Source organism: Parasteatoda tepidariorum, chromosome 5 (genome assembly GCF_043381705.1).
Source record: "Parasteatoda tepidariorum isolate YZ-2023 chromosome 5, CAS_Ptep_4.0, whole genome shotgun sequence".
Lineage (NCBI taxonomy): Eukaryota > Metazoa > Arthropoda > Arachnida > Araneae > Theridiidae > Parasteatoda > Parasteatoda tepidariorum.
This window is the reverse complement of record NC_092208.1, coordinates 60,301,143-60,318,286: the sequence shown is the minus strand read 5'-3', so window position 1 is coordinate 60,318,286 and position 17,144 is coordinate 60,301,143. Positions and strand designations below refer to the sequence as shown.

At 27.4% G+C, this 17,144-nt stretch overlaps 1 protein-coding gene across 2 annotated transcripts in view; it reads left to right on the top strand.

Moving 5' to 3' along the window:
- The window catches only part of LOC107456656 (1-phosphatidylinositol 4,5-bisphosphate phosphodiesterase classes I and II), a 363,608-nt gene that overhangs the window by 111,106 nt on the left and 235,358 nt on the right, over positions 1–17,144 (top strand). For both annotated transcript variants that reach the window (XM_016074583.3, XM_016074582.3), the window contains exon 2: positions 14,587–14,664. In XM_016074583.3, the coding sequence (XP_015930069.1) occupies positions 14,587–14,664 (78 nt within the window). The remainder of the gene's footprint in view (positions 1–14,586; positions 14,665–17,144) is intronic.

The window sequence follows — 17,144 nt, the reverse complement described above, 5'->3', positions numbered from 1 at the left end:
AATAAAATAAAACTATCCTGTCTGGTTATCTCATGAAATACCTAGTTATTCCATGAATTAACGGATTTCACCCTTTAACGGTAACATAAATATACCGTGTTTAATAGATGCTTTCATTCATTAAGTAGGTAATAAGTACAAATCAGCTTAAGCTCAAATACTTAAAACTATTTGCATTTCATTCGAAATTTCCATATTACATGCAGCGCTAATATTCTTAATTGTCACGAGGCGTGCTTTTTTGATTAAGCTTATTAGGTTACCTCTCAATAACATCTAATTCGTACCATCAAAAACACTGGATGGCCATTTCAAGCGCGATGATTACAGTGGAATAGTTTGGTCACAAGCTTAATTGCGTTCAGGCCACGCCCACTTTAATATTACCTTGAGTAATAAGCTTAGCCATTGCAAGTCCTTTCTCAAATTCCATTAGCTTCCTCTATCATGGCCCAACCGCTGTTGTCCACCTACCCTTGGAAGACAGAGAAATTGGGATTACTCTTGAGTATTAAATACTCACCCCCATTTGGCGTTAATGAGCCAAGATTTCGCTCACATCCTCTGAATCGTTCTCGCAGTTGCTTGGGTGGAGGGGCAGTTTCTCCTGTATGTTCAGCGTTTATTAAAATAACAATATATTTCTCTGCATATATCGTTTCTTGATGTTACAAAATTGAACCAGAGTGCTTTTTTTGGCGTTCATTTTAAGAGTACTTGCATTAGTTCGAATTTCTATACCCTGCTTTACTGTTTAAAACGAATAGAAAAGGTTCAATTTTTTTTAAATAAAAAGTTTAACATTTATATAAGCAAAATAAAATGTTTTTTTGTATGTGTGTATGTATTTTATACAAATTAAAAATTCTGAACCGATCCGCATCAAAATTGGTGAACGTATATTCGAAGACACTGCACACCTAATTGTTTATGTTAAAAATCTCTCTGGCAATCTTTTTCACGCGTTGCTTCACATACGTAATTTTTATCAATAAATGTATGAAAAAATCAAATAAATATATATTATTATATATGTATAAAAAAACCCTCATAAAACCTAAAGAACAAATTTTTCAGTTTACAATACTTTTATTTAATGTTAATTTACAAAAACGTTAATTTTTGTTATAAATGTGATATTTTGAAATGAAAAATGAATTAACTTTTACTTACTCAACATACTTCAGGTTTGTTGGAATAGAAACAACTTTCGAATTTTTACTTCACAAAATTAAAAAAAGTGGGTAAGAAAGCAAATTAATGATATGATTATGAGCTCTTCAAAGTGCTTTTACCTCCAGAAAAACAAACCTGTTAATAAAAGTTACCACTGTGTGTCAATAGTCTAAAAACTAGATAGATTATGTTGAACCCTATGTGCAATTGAATTTTAATGATGATATTGAATGAAACAATAAATTTCTTAACAATATTATTAATAATAATAAAAAATTAAAACAATGAATATATTATTACAACAACTGCAATAATAATAGTAATATTATTATTAATAATAATATATTTATTTTTACATTTAATAATTTATTTTCATTATTATAGTAACAATAATAGTAATTATTATTATAATTATTCATTGTAATAATATATTTATTACTGCTTTAATTGTTTATTTTTATAATTATATTAATAATGGCAATTATTATAATTTCTTCAATCTTTACGAAATTTATAATAATAATAATAATAATTGCTATTGTTATTACTACAGTTATAAAAATATATTATTAAATGTAATAAATATATTATTATGATGATAGAAAGGATAAAATGATTACAATAATTGCTGTTATTATTTCTATAATTATAAAAATAAGTTATTAAACGCAATAAAAATATATTATTATTATTATGACTGTTATCACAACAGTTATTATTATTGTAATGATAAAAATGGATTGAAAAATTTAGAAACATTTTTAAACATTTTTAAATTTTTATGATTATTATTTTTATTATTATTATTTTAAGAACAACATTTTTAAATTTTGCTGACAACTGTAACCGTTTTTATGCTTCATCTACACAAAAATTCTGAACTTAGATTTATGGCTTTGAAATAAAGTGATTCTTGAATAATGTCTTGCTAAAAATAACCCTGCTTCAAGCTTTCATTCATAATTAAATTTGAAGGCAAACGTCTACAAGAAACTTAAATTTGTGTCCATCAAAGGCTCTCGAATAAAAGGGATTACGTTTTTAATCTCCTTCAAAAAAGGAAGTTTCTGTTGAAATAATGAATAGAGTTTTTTGAGTTTTCTTGGTAGAATTTCGTTAAGGCTCTGTAAACATAACTAGATAATGGGACAGAAAGCTTTTAACGCAAGCGTTTGGAAACTTATACGTTTTAGGAGATTTAGACGGAAGCAAATTACTTTAAACTAAATATATTATTTTGCAATTATGTAAATGTTTACTTAAGGAAAAGATCTTAAGTTAAAACTTATTTCATTGTATGACAATTGCTTATTAGATAGAATACGTTTTAAGAATGACATATAGTTAGTATAAAATTTAATGGCTAACTTTCAGCATCTGATCCGTTAGTTGCAGATAATTTATAATGATTTCCTATTTTAATTTCAAATGATGAATATCTCCCTAGTTTCTAATGAAATTCTATTTAAAATACATTTTTCTATTGCATCACTAACATGAACGGGATAATTAAAATCGTTTGTAAACTTGTCATTTTTCTTTTTCAGAAACAGAAAAACTGGTAGCACATAGATTTAATTTCATCTGGGTGAACTAAATCATGTTTATTGTGGATAGGTATCAGTATAAAGCCACGCGCAGGTGGTGCTAGGGTTAACAATCGTAAAGGCCTGGTTTCTTAGGACAGGACGCCGTCAGCTGGAAATCAGCGCTAACCTCTGATTGGTCCATTTGTGAGTTTGATAGTATACGTCATCGAACGCTCATCTTGAACTACAATTGCCGTCCAACTCAATTGCAGTTGGATTACAACACGACGTTAACCACAGAAGCAATGGCGGACAACATCCAACAGCACATTGAAATCAGCCAACATTTTAATTTTGACATTAAACATTGCTTCTTCATTTAACATAGCACTCTTCATTTATCTCAGCTATTATGTGTTTTTTCTTGGACAAAGTCATTATTTGTTCTCTAAAACGCTGGTCGACAAAAACAAAATCACTACAAATTCAAAATAAATATTTGTTTACGCTATTAACGCATGCGCAATGAGAGATAATGTCTGCGTTGGACCGACTGCTCACGCTGAGCTAACAAAAAAGTATTTTTTTGGCGTCAGCTCTACGTCAACTTTCCGCTGACGCCCAGATAAGGAGCTAGTTCTAAGAAACCAGGTCTTGAGCTAACAAACCAGTGTTTTGTTGGCATCAGCGGAACGTTGACGTCCCGCTGACGCCCAGATAAGGCGCTTGCCCTAAGAAACCAGACCTTTAGACTTCCTGGTTACTAATTTTGATTTACTTTTACGTCCAAGCTTGAAATAGTACGCCATTCAATATTATTATACTTGTGGTATTTACAATATAACTTGTTCATTCGATTTAACTTTCAACTTGTGGCGTAACTACCACTACAATTATTAAACATCAATTCACTAGTATATAAGGCATGCTAACTTGATTCAATCTTGAGGTACCTTTTGATAGATAACAGGGTGGCATCGTCTAATGATCTTTTCCCACAAACGGAACAAACAACAAACGCTTAAAACGTTACGTCCGAAAAATAATTAATGGTAATATTTTACACAAATACAGCCTAATAAGGAATAACACTCAAAACATGGCCAACCGTTTGCTTTATTCTTGTAATTTTCTCAAATTTGCGTATGGCTCGCAACATTTATAAATTTTAGAAAACTCCTATGAATGGTAAAATTACACATAAATTTAAACTCAATTCACAATAATGAAACTCTAGAACATCGGGCCTTTTAACACATCTTTAGGTAAGCATAACAAAGCAATCGGACACTCCGAAGGTTTCCTATATTCCTTTCAATTTTAGGAAGCTTGCAATTGTTCTACATTCAGTCATCCATTCATATAATTACTAAACTTTCTAAGTTCTTTTAATCACCGATATTGCGAGATAACTTGATTAATTTTTGATCCCATATAATTCAACTTAATTATTAAGATTTAATTATTAAAAGCGCTTTTTACCAAATTTTTATTATTATTACTCTTTTTTTTTGAAGATAAATCTTAAAAGCCTTTTATATGATTTTTCCTCTCATATTTTGATTCATTCTTCTTAATTAGGATAGATTGCGATGGTAAAGTTTAGACGAAATTCATGAATAACTTTTGCCAAGACACATTCATGATTAACTGCTCTATGTAAACAGTCATGACAAACTATTTCACGTAAGCAATCATGACTGATTGTTTGATGCTAACAGTCATGACTTACTGTTTTGTTAAAAAATTACAACAGTTATAAAAATAATAAATTATTCACTAAATGGTTTTTTTTTCACGTAACGGAGTCTTTGAAAAACAGCTTTAGCATGGCATTTCGTAATAGTATGAAACATGTAAATTGGTTTTGCATACACTGTAAAAAATTTCAGCGTATCTTAACTCCAAAAATGGTGGCAACCACTTTACACCAAATAGGTGCTCAAATAGGTCATGGTAACGTTTGAAACTTAAAAAAAGAAATTAAAGTTAGGTGCAAAATATTATAATAACCCCAAAAAACATTTATATTTAGTCTGCAAAAGTATTCTTTTTATGCACTTTTCTTTTCGGCTACTCAAATATTTCTGAAATTGTCCAGCTTATTTGAAATATTTCTGATACGTTTATGTAAAATATCAGAAATATTTATCCGAAAGGAAACTTTAGAAAATTATTTCTCAGAAAACGTTTCATTTCGAAATCTATATGATATTTCCTTCTAGACTTTTCTCGCATTTAAATCATTTTGCGCAATGAAGGTTAGAAATGCAGATACGGATTTTAGAGCAAGTAGCGTGGTTATTGGTGTTTCATAATTTTGTGAAATGTTTCTTAAAGTTTTCTATCAGTACTTTGCAATTTTTTCAAATCTTGATCTTCTTGCAGTGTAATTTATTTTAGACAAACAGAATTTTTTAAAAAAATGCATTTATATAAATGATAAAAATAGAATGAATCTTTTCAAAGAAAAAGAAAACATGCGAACTTTTACGTAGTATGATTGAAAATACTTTCTTTCGAGAAAATATATATTTCTACTTTCCGTTCTCTCAAACTCGCAGCATGAAAATAAAGTTTCTTTGTGTTTTGATAAATATTTTCCACCTTTTCTATCAAATCTGTTTCTTTGAAGCAGAAGGGATATTAAGAAAAGTGATGACGAAAGCATGTTACTTCGTAATGAAGTGAAACATTTCTTTCAAAATATTTACTGTACCGTTGAGATCAAAAGACAAAAGAATATACTCCATAACGATTTAATTTAAGAGAAAAATTTTCCCTTTATTCCTCTAAAATTGTTATCTGCTAGTCATTGGAGACATTACTCTTTCAGGGACATTATTATCCTTATGCTATTGTAGTTTTTTTTTTTTGAAAAAAAAAAGAAATTAGATTATAGCTCTTTTATATACTTTTTACAGATAAATTTTTATCTTTGCTCAAATACTGTTTCGGGGTTCCTTTTTTGTTTTACAAATCATACAAAAATATACATATTAATTTACAAAGTTTCTCTAAAATTTTTCTATTAGTGCGCGTAATGCTTCAAATCTTGGCCTTTTTGCTGCGTAATTTCATTTAAGACAAACAGAAATTTCTTTAAAATGCATTTATGTAAATCCCCAGAAATTCTAAAATGAATATTCTTAAAGAACAGAATGTACACAAGCTTTTATGTGGCTTGATTGAAAATACTTTCGTCGGAGAAAATATATTATTGTATTTTCTATTTTCTATTGTCCTAAAACCAGATGAAAACAAAGTCTCACCGTGTTTTGATAAAATATTTTCCACCTTTTCTATCAAAATCTTTTTACTGTCACAGAAGGGATATTAGGAAAAGTGATGACGAAAGTGTGTTGCTCCGTAATGAAGTGAAACATTTCTTTCAAAACATTTACTGCACCGTTGAGATCAAGAGACAAAAGAATATACACCATAACGATTTTATGTTAGGGAAAAATATCCCCTTCATTCTTCTACAACTTAAATCAGCTCCAGCCATTAGAGATATTTTTCTTTCAAAGATATTATTATCCCTTTGTTATTATAGTTTTTTTTAAAGGATAAGGTACTAGATTATAGCTGTTCTATGTTCTTTTGACAGATAAATATTCATTTTTGTTCATGTACTGTTTCGTTTTTATTATTACTAATCATACAGAGGTATACATAATAATAAATCCCTCCCCCTTTCTATGAAAATATTTTTACTGTCACAGTAGGGTTATTTAGAAAAGTGATGAAAAAAGAAAGTTGCCTCGCAATGAAGTGAAAAATTCTGCTCAAATTATTTACTACACCGTTGAGATCAAGAGATATAAGAACACACGCCATAAAAATTTCATGTTAGGGAAAAATATTGCCTTTATTCTTCTGCAGCTTCAATCAGCTAACCATTAGAGACATTACTCTTTCAGGGACAATATTAACCATATTTTGAAACAATAATTAACATTAAAAATACAGCTTTGAAATATTATTGAAACTATTAGTTATAAAGTGTGGAAACATGGAAATGAATGTTGCAGGTTGTAAAATAATTTTCAATCTATAATATGCAGAGTTAGAATATTATTGTAATTATTGCATAGAAAGGTATGACAATACGGAAAAAAATATTCCAGATTGTGAAATAATAATCATTATAAAATATGCAACATTAAAATATTATTGTAACTGTTACTTAAAAAGTGTGAAATATTTAAAAAAGTTATTATTTTGCTAAAAATTCCGTTTATATTGATAATAATTAATATTAATATAATAATACCATAATTATAATACAATTAATAAAATATATAATAATATTATTACAATAATTTGGTTAATATTATCATTCAGACAATAAGTAATGTAACTTAATATTTATGCAATTGGTCATGTTACCTGTTAAAAGAATAATTTAATAGAAATTACAATGCAAAATACAGTGATATAACAGCAGTATAAATGCAAAACAACATTAATGTAAGAAAAATAGCAATGCAAAGTAATAACAAAATGATTTAATGCCAATAACAATGCTAGGTAATAACAACATTAAAATAAAAGTGATTATATTTACAGCAGTGCAAGTTAAAAGATGTTGAGAAAAACGAATTTACTGAACTGATTTTATAAAATCAAAAAAGTTCCTTTCCATCTACAGCAACAAAGATTTCAAAACCATCAAAATGATTGTATTTCAAAGTCGTTCATAATTCTCTAAAATATTTGGTTACTTAGGATCAGTTAAGTCAATTGATGATAATAGATTAGTAATGCAACTGTAATGTTTAGTAAAGTAATAGCAATTAATAGGCGAAGCTTATAATAGCTAATTCAAAGTATTTTAATAGCAAAAGCAAAGGAATAGTAATGTCATGCAACGGTAATTGTATTTACAACACTGCAAGTTGAATAATCGTTAGAGACAAATGAATTTACTGAATCGATGCTAGGGAAACGAAAATATTACTTTCTATCAATTACAAAAAATATCTTTATATAAAGTATTATGGAATTTTTCTTATTATTCTCTTTACAACTTAACTTGCTATTAATCTTCTAACTGACCTCAAATATGCTAATTAATTAGTGCAGACGATAGTTTAAGCTACAAAATCAGACACAAAAACGTACTTTCTCTGAATAAATATACCATTTTAAAACGGATTTCTAACCTTCAAAATATGAGGGGTAGCAGCCATCTGGAAAATATGGTCTCAGTAGGTTGGGAAAGTGGTCTAAACGAATTTTAAAAGCACAACTTTTTTAAAATTTGATTTTTCAAAAACTATTGGACTGATTTTGCTCAAATTTTGTATTTTGTCCGGTATTCTTTGAAATGATGTAAAAAATGGAATACCTTACTAATCAAAATTTTCAACTATTAATGAATGAAATAACAAGAAAAACCGAATTAATATTTACAAAATGTAATGTAGAATTATCTTTGCATAAATAGATTTTATAATTGTGTGCAAACACTTGTAATTATTGGGGTCTGTACATTGGGGGTCAGAAATCTGCTTCCATCGAAGAAAAGGCATGTTTATTCAGAGAAAGTTCGTTTCTGTGTCTAATTTCCTAACTTAAAATATCGTGAGCACTAATTAGTTAGCATATTTGAAGTCACCCCTTATTCCATTAAGATTGAGATCTAGAACTGGATGATCCGATACAGTATAGGCCATTATTTTTTTACAGTATAGGCCATTATTTTTTTTTATAGGCACTGTACATATGCACAACGCCACACATTAAAAAAATACTACAAGTTTAACTGTTTTATTCCACGATTAATTATTGAAATTTAATTTTTTAAGAATTTATACGTTCAGCACAGTTTTCTGAAAATCTTATAAATAAGTAATGCGAAGATTTAATTCATTGAAATAAGAGTCCTACATATCTGTAAGATATAGGAACGTTTAACCTTTTTTTTCCTCATTGATTTGTAATAAATAAAAGCGTGTGCTTGTTCTCCAAAAATCTTTGAGCACTTTTAATTTTTAAAAATAATTACGCACTGAAATTTGTTTTCATAAGGAAGTCACTCAAATAAAGAAATCATTGATTACAAATCTTTCATATTTTCGTACATGTAAAGAGTTATCTTGTGTAAAGCTGGAAATATTAATGCTACAGGTCACTATTGAAATAAGTACTATATGAGTTAAATAGTTATAAAAATGATATATTTTTCATTCTGAGGATTGGTATTACCCTTGAAATCACCAATAATTACTTTCCAAATCATCATTAAAGCGTATCACTAAATGCATACGCTTTCCCTTTTTCCTCTTAAACAAGAAAGCGAATGTGCTTATAGAAATTATGAGTTATAAAAGAAAAAAAAAACGATAAAGAACGCGTCATATATCTGTCAAAAAATATTCAACAGGAAAACTCATTTGCGAAAACTACTAAAATTTCCCGCAGGGGGTGATGTGGCACCTTAAGCGAAAAGAAAGGAAAAGTTGTAGCCGTAGTTTACGATGTGAAGATGTAAATATAAAACCTAATGTATCTGTCTTAATAGCAGTCCACTAAGCCATGTGAGAAAGAACTCTTTGCTTCGGGTAAAGAGAAAAAAAATATGTGAAACCTTTTTAGTTGAGTAACGTAAAGCAATTAGGACATAGCGCCCCTTGTGGTATCTAACAAGCTGGGAAAAAATTACTCTAGTCGGTGGCCTAATGTGGCCGAAATGCATCATGGGGGTTTCAGTTAAGTGACGTCAACCTTTGAAACAAGGAAAATTGATGTTTTCTCAGTAACAGTTCATTAGTAAATATTTTCCTTTTAATGCTTAGAAATAGATGTTTTTGATAGTAATGTTAAATATTGAATCTAGAAAAATAAAATAATTTTCCAAACTGAATCTGGAAAAATATGCTATTTTTATAATTATTGTGAGTTTCGAACTCTTACTCATAATTGTTAGGTTGAGTTTTGTCTATTTTTTCAGAGCTTACTATGCTGATTATGAAAATGGTGCAAAACCTTTGAAACAAGGAAAAGTGATGTTCTCTTAGCGACAGCTTATTAGTAAATTTCTTTCCCTTTGTTGTTTAGAAATTGATTATTTTATAAGTTATGCTATAAAATTACATTAAATCTGGAAGGAAATGCATTTTTATAATCATTTTGAGTTCCTATCTGTTATTCATAATGCTGAAGTTGAGTTTCTTCCATTATTGCCAGCGCTCTCTATACTAATTACTAAAATGAGTTCCGATCTGTTATTCATAATCTTAAAGTTGAGTTTTCTCCATTATTGCCAGCGCTCACTATACTAATTACGAAAATGAGTACTGATCTGTTATTTATAATTTTAAAGTTGAGTTTTTTTCATTATTGCCAGCGCTCACTATACTAATAACGAAAATGAGTTCCGATCTGTTATTCATGATTTTAAAGTTGAGTTTCTTCCATTATTGCCAGCGCTCACTATACTAATCACGAAAATGGCGCAAAACTGTTAAAACTAGGAAATGGGATGCTTTCTTTGTAACAGTTCATTAGTAAATTTATTTCTTTTTGTTGTAGAAATTATTTCTTTGTAAATTTTGTTAAATATTGCATTGAACTTGTAAAAAATATGATATTTTTATAGCCTTTGTAAGTTTGGAACTGCTATTTATTATTGTTAGAGTTAGGCTTTGAACATTTGTAAACGCGCACTGTCTGATTATAAAAAGGGCGTAAAATATCATTATAAATAAATACCGTAGTTTTTTTTAAAAAATATAATGTGCATTTCTGACTAATTTTTTTAGTTTTAAAAAGTTAATCAAATACAACATTGTAATAGGCTATTTAGACTTCAGCTTTGATTAGGGTTATTTATTTTAATGACAATTTAATTTTTAAACCAGGGGAAGGAAAGCGTAATATTTGATTTTTAATTTTCGATTAAAATTTTGAATCATATCTCTATTCCTCAAAATGTAATGCATTTGTATTTTCCAAATGGAAAAAATAAAACAGATTACGAGAGATTGTGTTACTAGAGACTTCAATAGATTTTTTTTATTTAGCTTAATGCAAGCATTTCCGTGACTTAAGATGTCAATTTCCGCCTATAGCTCCAGAGCGCGCCTGGACTTTACACCTGTTGAAAAGAAGAGAGGTCCGAATATGATTACTTTTTGAAAGAGAAAATCGTTACTTTAGGTTGAAGCAAGGGATCGATCCGCATTTCACTTGTTGCCCCATTCTGTTTTGCGGACTGGTCCACTCTAAGCTTCATGAAAGGGGAAACTGCAAACGATTTTCAACTCCTTGAAGTTATTCATTTTTCACATTAGAATTTGATTTTTAAAGTTTATCGTTTGCCCAAACTAATTATTTTATTATGAATAATTAAAATTTTGTTACTTCATATTCAGAAAATTTTTTCAAATAATATTTTTTTGTTGTAAAAATCACAGTGTTTTTTATTTATCTCCAATATTTAACATAATCTAAACAGTTTTTTTGCGAATTTATCCTTAGAGTTAAAGTTTGTAACAACTGCATTCTTTGGCATCAGTACATAATTGTTAGATTCTTAATAAAATATTTATTCATTATTCACTTTTCGATAAACTTTGCGTACCTAACAGCTTAAATTTTAGAAGATTGGAATGTCAATTAGGGTAAAATTTTTATTTCAATTTTATTGTATTAATGAAATTAATTTCTGGTAGACTTCTTACAATAGGTAAAAATCGAATGGAATGTTTATTTTATTCTATCATTTGTATCAAATATAAGAATGGAATAACAATAAAATGTGGATTAATGAAGAATAAATATAAATAATTTGAATGCATTATTGTATACTTTTACTTTTAGTATTATATGTTTAAATTATTTATCATAATTTGATTATTAATTTTAGTTTAAATTGATTATTGATTCAGTTATGTTTTTTGATTATTCATTCAGTTATTGATCTTAATTCGAATTTTTTTAATTCTAATTTTAATTTTTCGTTTCATTTTTAAATGATCTAAACTATTTGTATGTGTTTGTTCTAATTTATTTAAGTTATTTATTCTTCGACTTATTTTGATTCGTTAACAAAACTAAATTGTTTCATCCAATTATTCTTTAAGTCTTCTCAAAAATTATACTGATTCAAGATATGTGTGCTAAATAGTATGTTTTTTTCAGTATTGATGCATAAAAATAATGGAAACTTAATACTATATAACACTTCATATGAGCAGCCTAACTTAATAATATGAATGTAGTTTAAATGATTAAGAGCATTTAAAATGAACAATTACCATTGAGAATATTACATAAGGTTTTCCTTTAAACTAAAGATATATTTTCATTTATAAAGTGAAAAAAAAGTTATTGGCTGAGATACATTTTTAAAACAAAAATGATATTTTCTGATTAATAAAAGTACATTAATTACTTTTTTTTAAACATTATACCATTATAAGTTATATTATAATTATAACTATTATAACCATTATAAGTATAATTATTACATTATAAGTTATCTTTTTATTACGGATCAAAGCCGAGCTTTTTCAGTATGAATGAAAGCTTACATTTTCATAATTGTTATTATTTGGTTTCGACGGCAGTGTTTAAAAATTTACAGGTTGCCGGAAATGATTATATAAAAAGTAAAGTTTTATATCGAAATTCTCAGAAATATCAAAATTGGTAACAAATATTAAAATTGGTAATAATGTCAAATTGGTAACCATATCAAGGTAGGTAACAAATTTCGTAATTTGTAACAATTTCGAAATTGGTCACTATATTTTCTCAGGTTTGTTGCTTTATATTACTGTACTCACTGATAAACACTTATTATTGAGCCTAAAGATAACTGAAATCAGCGTTGTATGATGCAAATCTTTGGTTAGACGATCCTAAAAAAGGAGTGCATTATATCAGTTTGTTGGGCCAAAAAGGGGAAACTAATTAAAAAAAAAATAATGTCACCACTTGTATTCATAAAAAACTTAATCTCTTTTTAAAAATTTATTTTAATGAAGAAGTATGCAAAAGTTATTATGTGAGTGAAAATTTATTATTTCCCACAAAATATTTTTAATTTTTCTTAAATGTAAGAAATATTTATATTTTAATGACCTAAAACTACATTTTGAGATTTATTGGAAAGTTATATTTATTCTTCATAAAATATTTCGCTTAAACTAAATATTTGTCTAATTAAACATCTTATTTCATATTAAAAACAGTACTATTTGATTTAAGTTTCAATGTCTTTAGTCGTTGATTTGGGTGTTATTTTCGCCGATGTAGAGAGACAGGATATCTTTGAGAATTCAAACAATTTGGTGGTTAGACGGATAAAAAGCTTCTTCTTCTCTTTTCAAGTTTGTTCTTTGTTGTTCTTCCAGAAGATTATGACTAAATAAATTAAAATGAATTACTAAATATCAATAAATTTATTGAATTATTGAATAAACTGATAAAAAGTTTAAATGAGAAAAAGGAGAAGAAATCAATAAACATTTTATTTTGTAGTTAGGACGGAAATTTGAATGTAAAAATTTAACTCATTCAGATTACGAGGTAACAGTTCATTTGTTATAAATATAAAACTATCGAAGTGTTTAGTTCTATCCATTTGATCAAGAATCGGTTGATAAATTTTTATACTAAATATTTATTTAATTACTATCGCATCTATTTTTGTAATCTAGGGGGAGGGCATTCTTAACTTCCTTAAAATTTATAGCACATGAAAAGACTTTTTTTATCTTTAAAAAAAGTTGCGTCATGTATGCATTTTAAGAATTATCTTCTAATTAAGTACTTAAAGATTAACGAATTTTAACGTTACCCATCGCTTATTATGTATTAAATTTAGCATCTTTAGCATCCTGGTATATATTTTTAGAATATATTGAAAACCTTCTTTTAGTAAAAGAAAATGTATTATGTAACTAGCATTTACATATCTATGCATATCTGGGGTTAAAATCTATCTGAGAATCCATCTAGAGAAAAATCTAGGCTAAAACGATTCTGGAATAACCCGTTGTTGGCCAGGAGTGTCATCGTGGTTAAGGTTCTACAATTTTGGGATCAACGACATGATTATGGCAATATGGTCTGCATTGCACTCAGGTTGCTTTTAACTCCCAGAGAAGTTGGTAGTCATCGATCTGAAGCTGGGAGGGGGAGGGGTTTCTTCAAGTAGGATAGAACTCCAGTTTCTCACTATGGTGGTTTAGTGTAATATTTAATACCTGTGTATACCTGCTTAAAGCATTTATTTAAATAGTTCTTCTTTTTAATCTACTGCATCGAAATGCTTATCTTTAAATCTTTTAATATTCAGGAATTCGAATGTTCATCATCATCATAATTATCAGAGTGGTTAACCTCGCCAAAAATGTTTAACGTCTTCTGAATATGTAGAATTATACAATAAATTTATTTTCGGTCAAAAACTATATTTTTTCGTAATATATTTTAAATTTTTCGATGTTCGCCTGTGCATCTTATTTTGAAGGATTTATATACAAAATTGAGAATTGCATTTGCTGATAAAAGCTAAGTTTGATGAATTTGTTACATTGTTTGCATAAGAGGTGAAACAAGTTGATTATGGATCAATGTTGGGTGTATTTTCAGTAAATCATTATTTTTTAAATGAATAATATGTATCATTATATATATTTGAAATACATCTACTGATGGCCAATATTATAATTTCTATTTGTTTTATTTTTTAATTTATTTTACTTTTTAATTATAAATTGACATCAACACTTTTAGTTTCCTTAACACTTATTAAAAATAGAACATAAAATATTGAAATTTCTTTTCAATCTTGTTTATTTATTTATTTTATAAAGATAACTGATTTATAACTTTATTTGATAGTTTTTTTTTAATGTTGCAGGATTCGACCGTTGGTACACCAGTCACTCTTCGTGTGGACAAAAATGGTTTCTTCTTGTATTGGACGGATCAAAATAATGTAAGTGCATAAATTTTCGAAGTCAATTATTGTGTGCAAATTCATATCGATTTGGGACTCTCATCTAATTAAATATCATTTGAACTCTACATATACCTGTTTTTATTTTTTTTATTTAAAAGATAATCTTAAACAATTTAATAAACATATATTTCAGAGGACTTGTTTAAGAGTGTAAAATTTGTAATTCATTTTGAGTGCTTTATCTAAAAATGATAAAATGATTGATTTTATCAGGATCTCAATACATCTATATTTAAAAAAAAACATAAGCAAAAATGTTAAGGAAACAAATTTAGGACAAAACATAAATAGAATTTCAGAAAATGGTTTATGAATTAATGAAACTAAAATATTTGAAAATAAAAAAAGAATTTAAAAAATAGCTTTTTATCAAAATCTAAGTTAATTATTGAGATAGTAATTTGCCACAATAATGTAATAATATGTTTCGTTTATAAAGAGATTAATACAATTTCTATCATTCCTTTGCTAATATATAAGAAAACTGGCATAGTAATTTCTAAATATCATTTTTTAAAATTGTTGTTCATTACGTAAATTAAAAACATAATTTCGGATAAAAGCTTGTTCTATGCTATTTCTTTAAGATTAGATTCTAAATGATATTGAATTTAAACATGCATAGTTATTTTCAGTTTGTTTCTGATGTAGAAATTATCAAGCATTATTTGATGGAATATAAGATATAGCAGTTAAGTGAATGATAATTACAATACTAGCTAATAGCTGGTAGTGGTTCATTTAAATCAAAACTATTATAAGGTTAAATCTTTAAAATATTACTAATTATGTGTTTTATGCTTTCAAAAATTTGCATGATTTGGAATTATTTAAGAAGTAGATTTCTATCCGTATTTTATTACATCGAGAAATAAAATATAGTCAAAATAACCAGAATATGGAAAAATTACCATATTTTTGGCAGTATCGGAACAGAAAAAATCATGATAATGTTTACCAAAGCACTTTGGTAATAATTTTGGTAAAATTAACTGTAAAATATGATTTTATAATACCTATGTGATAAAATTAAGTAAATGCGATAAAATTAAGTAATTTAATCATGATACCTTAGAGCCTGGCATAAAAACCATTTATTCGGTTAAATTTATTTTTAACAGGAACTATGAAACAGGTACTATGAAAAAGCAGAATTTCCGGGTAAAAATCGTCACCTTATGGATGAAAAAATTTCTAAGTGGATGCTTTAAATATCGAATATTGTGGTTTTTATTACCTGATTATTATTTTTTTCACCAGAAATGTTCTTATCATACAGTACAGTTGGAATTATTTTCTCCTGGTAGTTATAAAAGTAGACAAAACTTTAAAAATTGAATATTCACAAAACAAAATTTACATACATGTATGCTGAATATTCATGATTTATTGAATTGACAATGAATTGCTTCGAAATTTGTTTATATTTTTTAGCTATTTGCAACCTATTTTTAAACTCCAAATCAAATACTGGAACATCCTTTTGAATCTATAAGATTTATTTTTCTTAAAAATAGGTTTCATTAAACATTCAGTGTTGCGTAAAATGCAAGAAATGTTTTAGTTTCCGAAATCAGAAAAAGAAACTGATAAATTAATTAAGTAGGAGGATTATTTGTAAAAGATTACCACGTTAACAATATATATATATATATATATATAATTAGTTACCTCTAATCATCTTGTAAATGTCAGTCTTTTCAAAAGAGTTTTTCAATTGTCCACTTTTACTTTTTCCAGTTAAACTGTAGCAGATGGCCACCTCATCTGTTATTAACCTTCTAAGAAGATTTGCCACAAAGGCCATACAGTCTTTACCATGGCAGCTAAACATGAAATCTTTCTAAAAAATATAAAACATTTTTAATTCTTTCATTTTCTGATGGAAATCCAATTTTTTTTTCTTGTTCAATGAAAAAGTTGTGTATTGAGTAGAAATTTCCGTACGAAATTACAAAAATGTGAAACGCTCAGTCGGATTAAGAAAATTTTTAAAGTACTTAATTGATATAGAAAAACAAGCAATTTTTCAAACAAAATTACTTAAGTGAATAGCGTTGGGTAGAGGACTCAAGAATTGCCCTTCAATTTACAAAAAAGAAAATCTTTGACACTTTTTTAATTTTAGAAAAAAATTCAACATTGTACCAGATAATTAGCGTAGAAATATAACGTTAAATCTCGTTTTATTTTAAAATTTTGTTTTTTCTTCAAAAATACAGGAAACAATTGACAATTTTTCAGAATCAGATGGTCAAATAAAATTTTAATGTATTTAAATGAATATGAAAACAGGGCATTAAATTGCAGATTACAGACAAATTCAATACTATCTAATACTTAGATACAGTTGGGGTTATCCGTGGTATTTTACTAATGATCGCAGAAACTGCTCCTGACTGAGTATTTTATTACACGGTAATGATTAGTGGTTTATAATAACAGAGTATTATTAT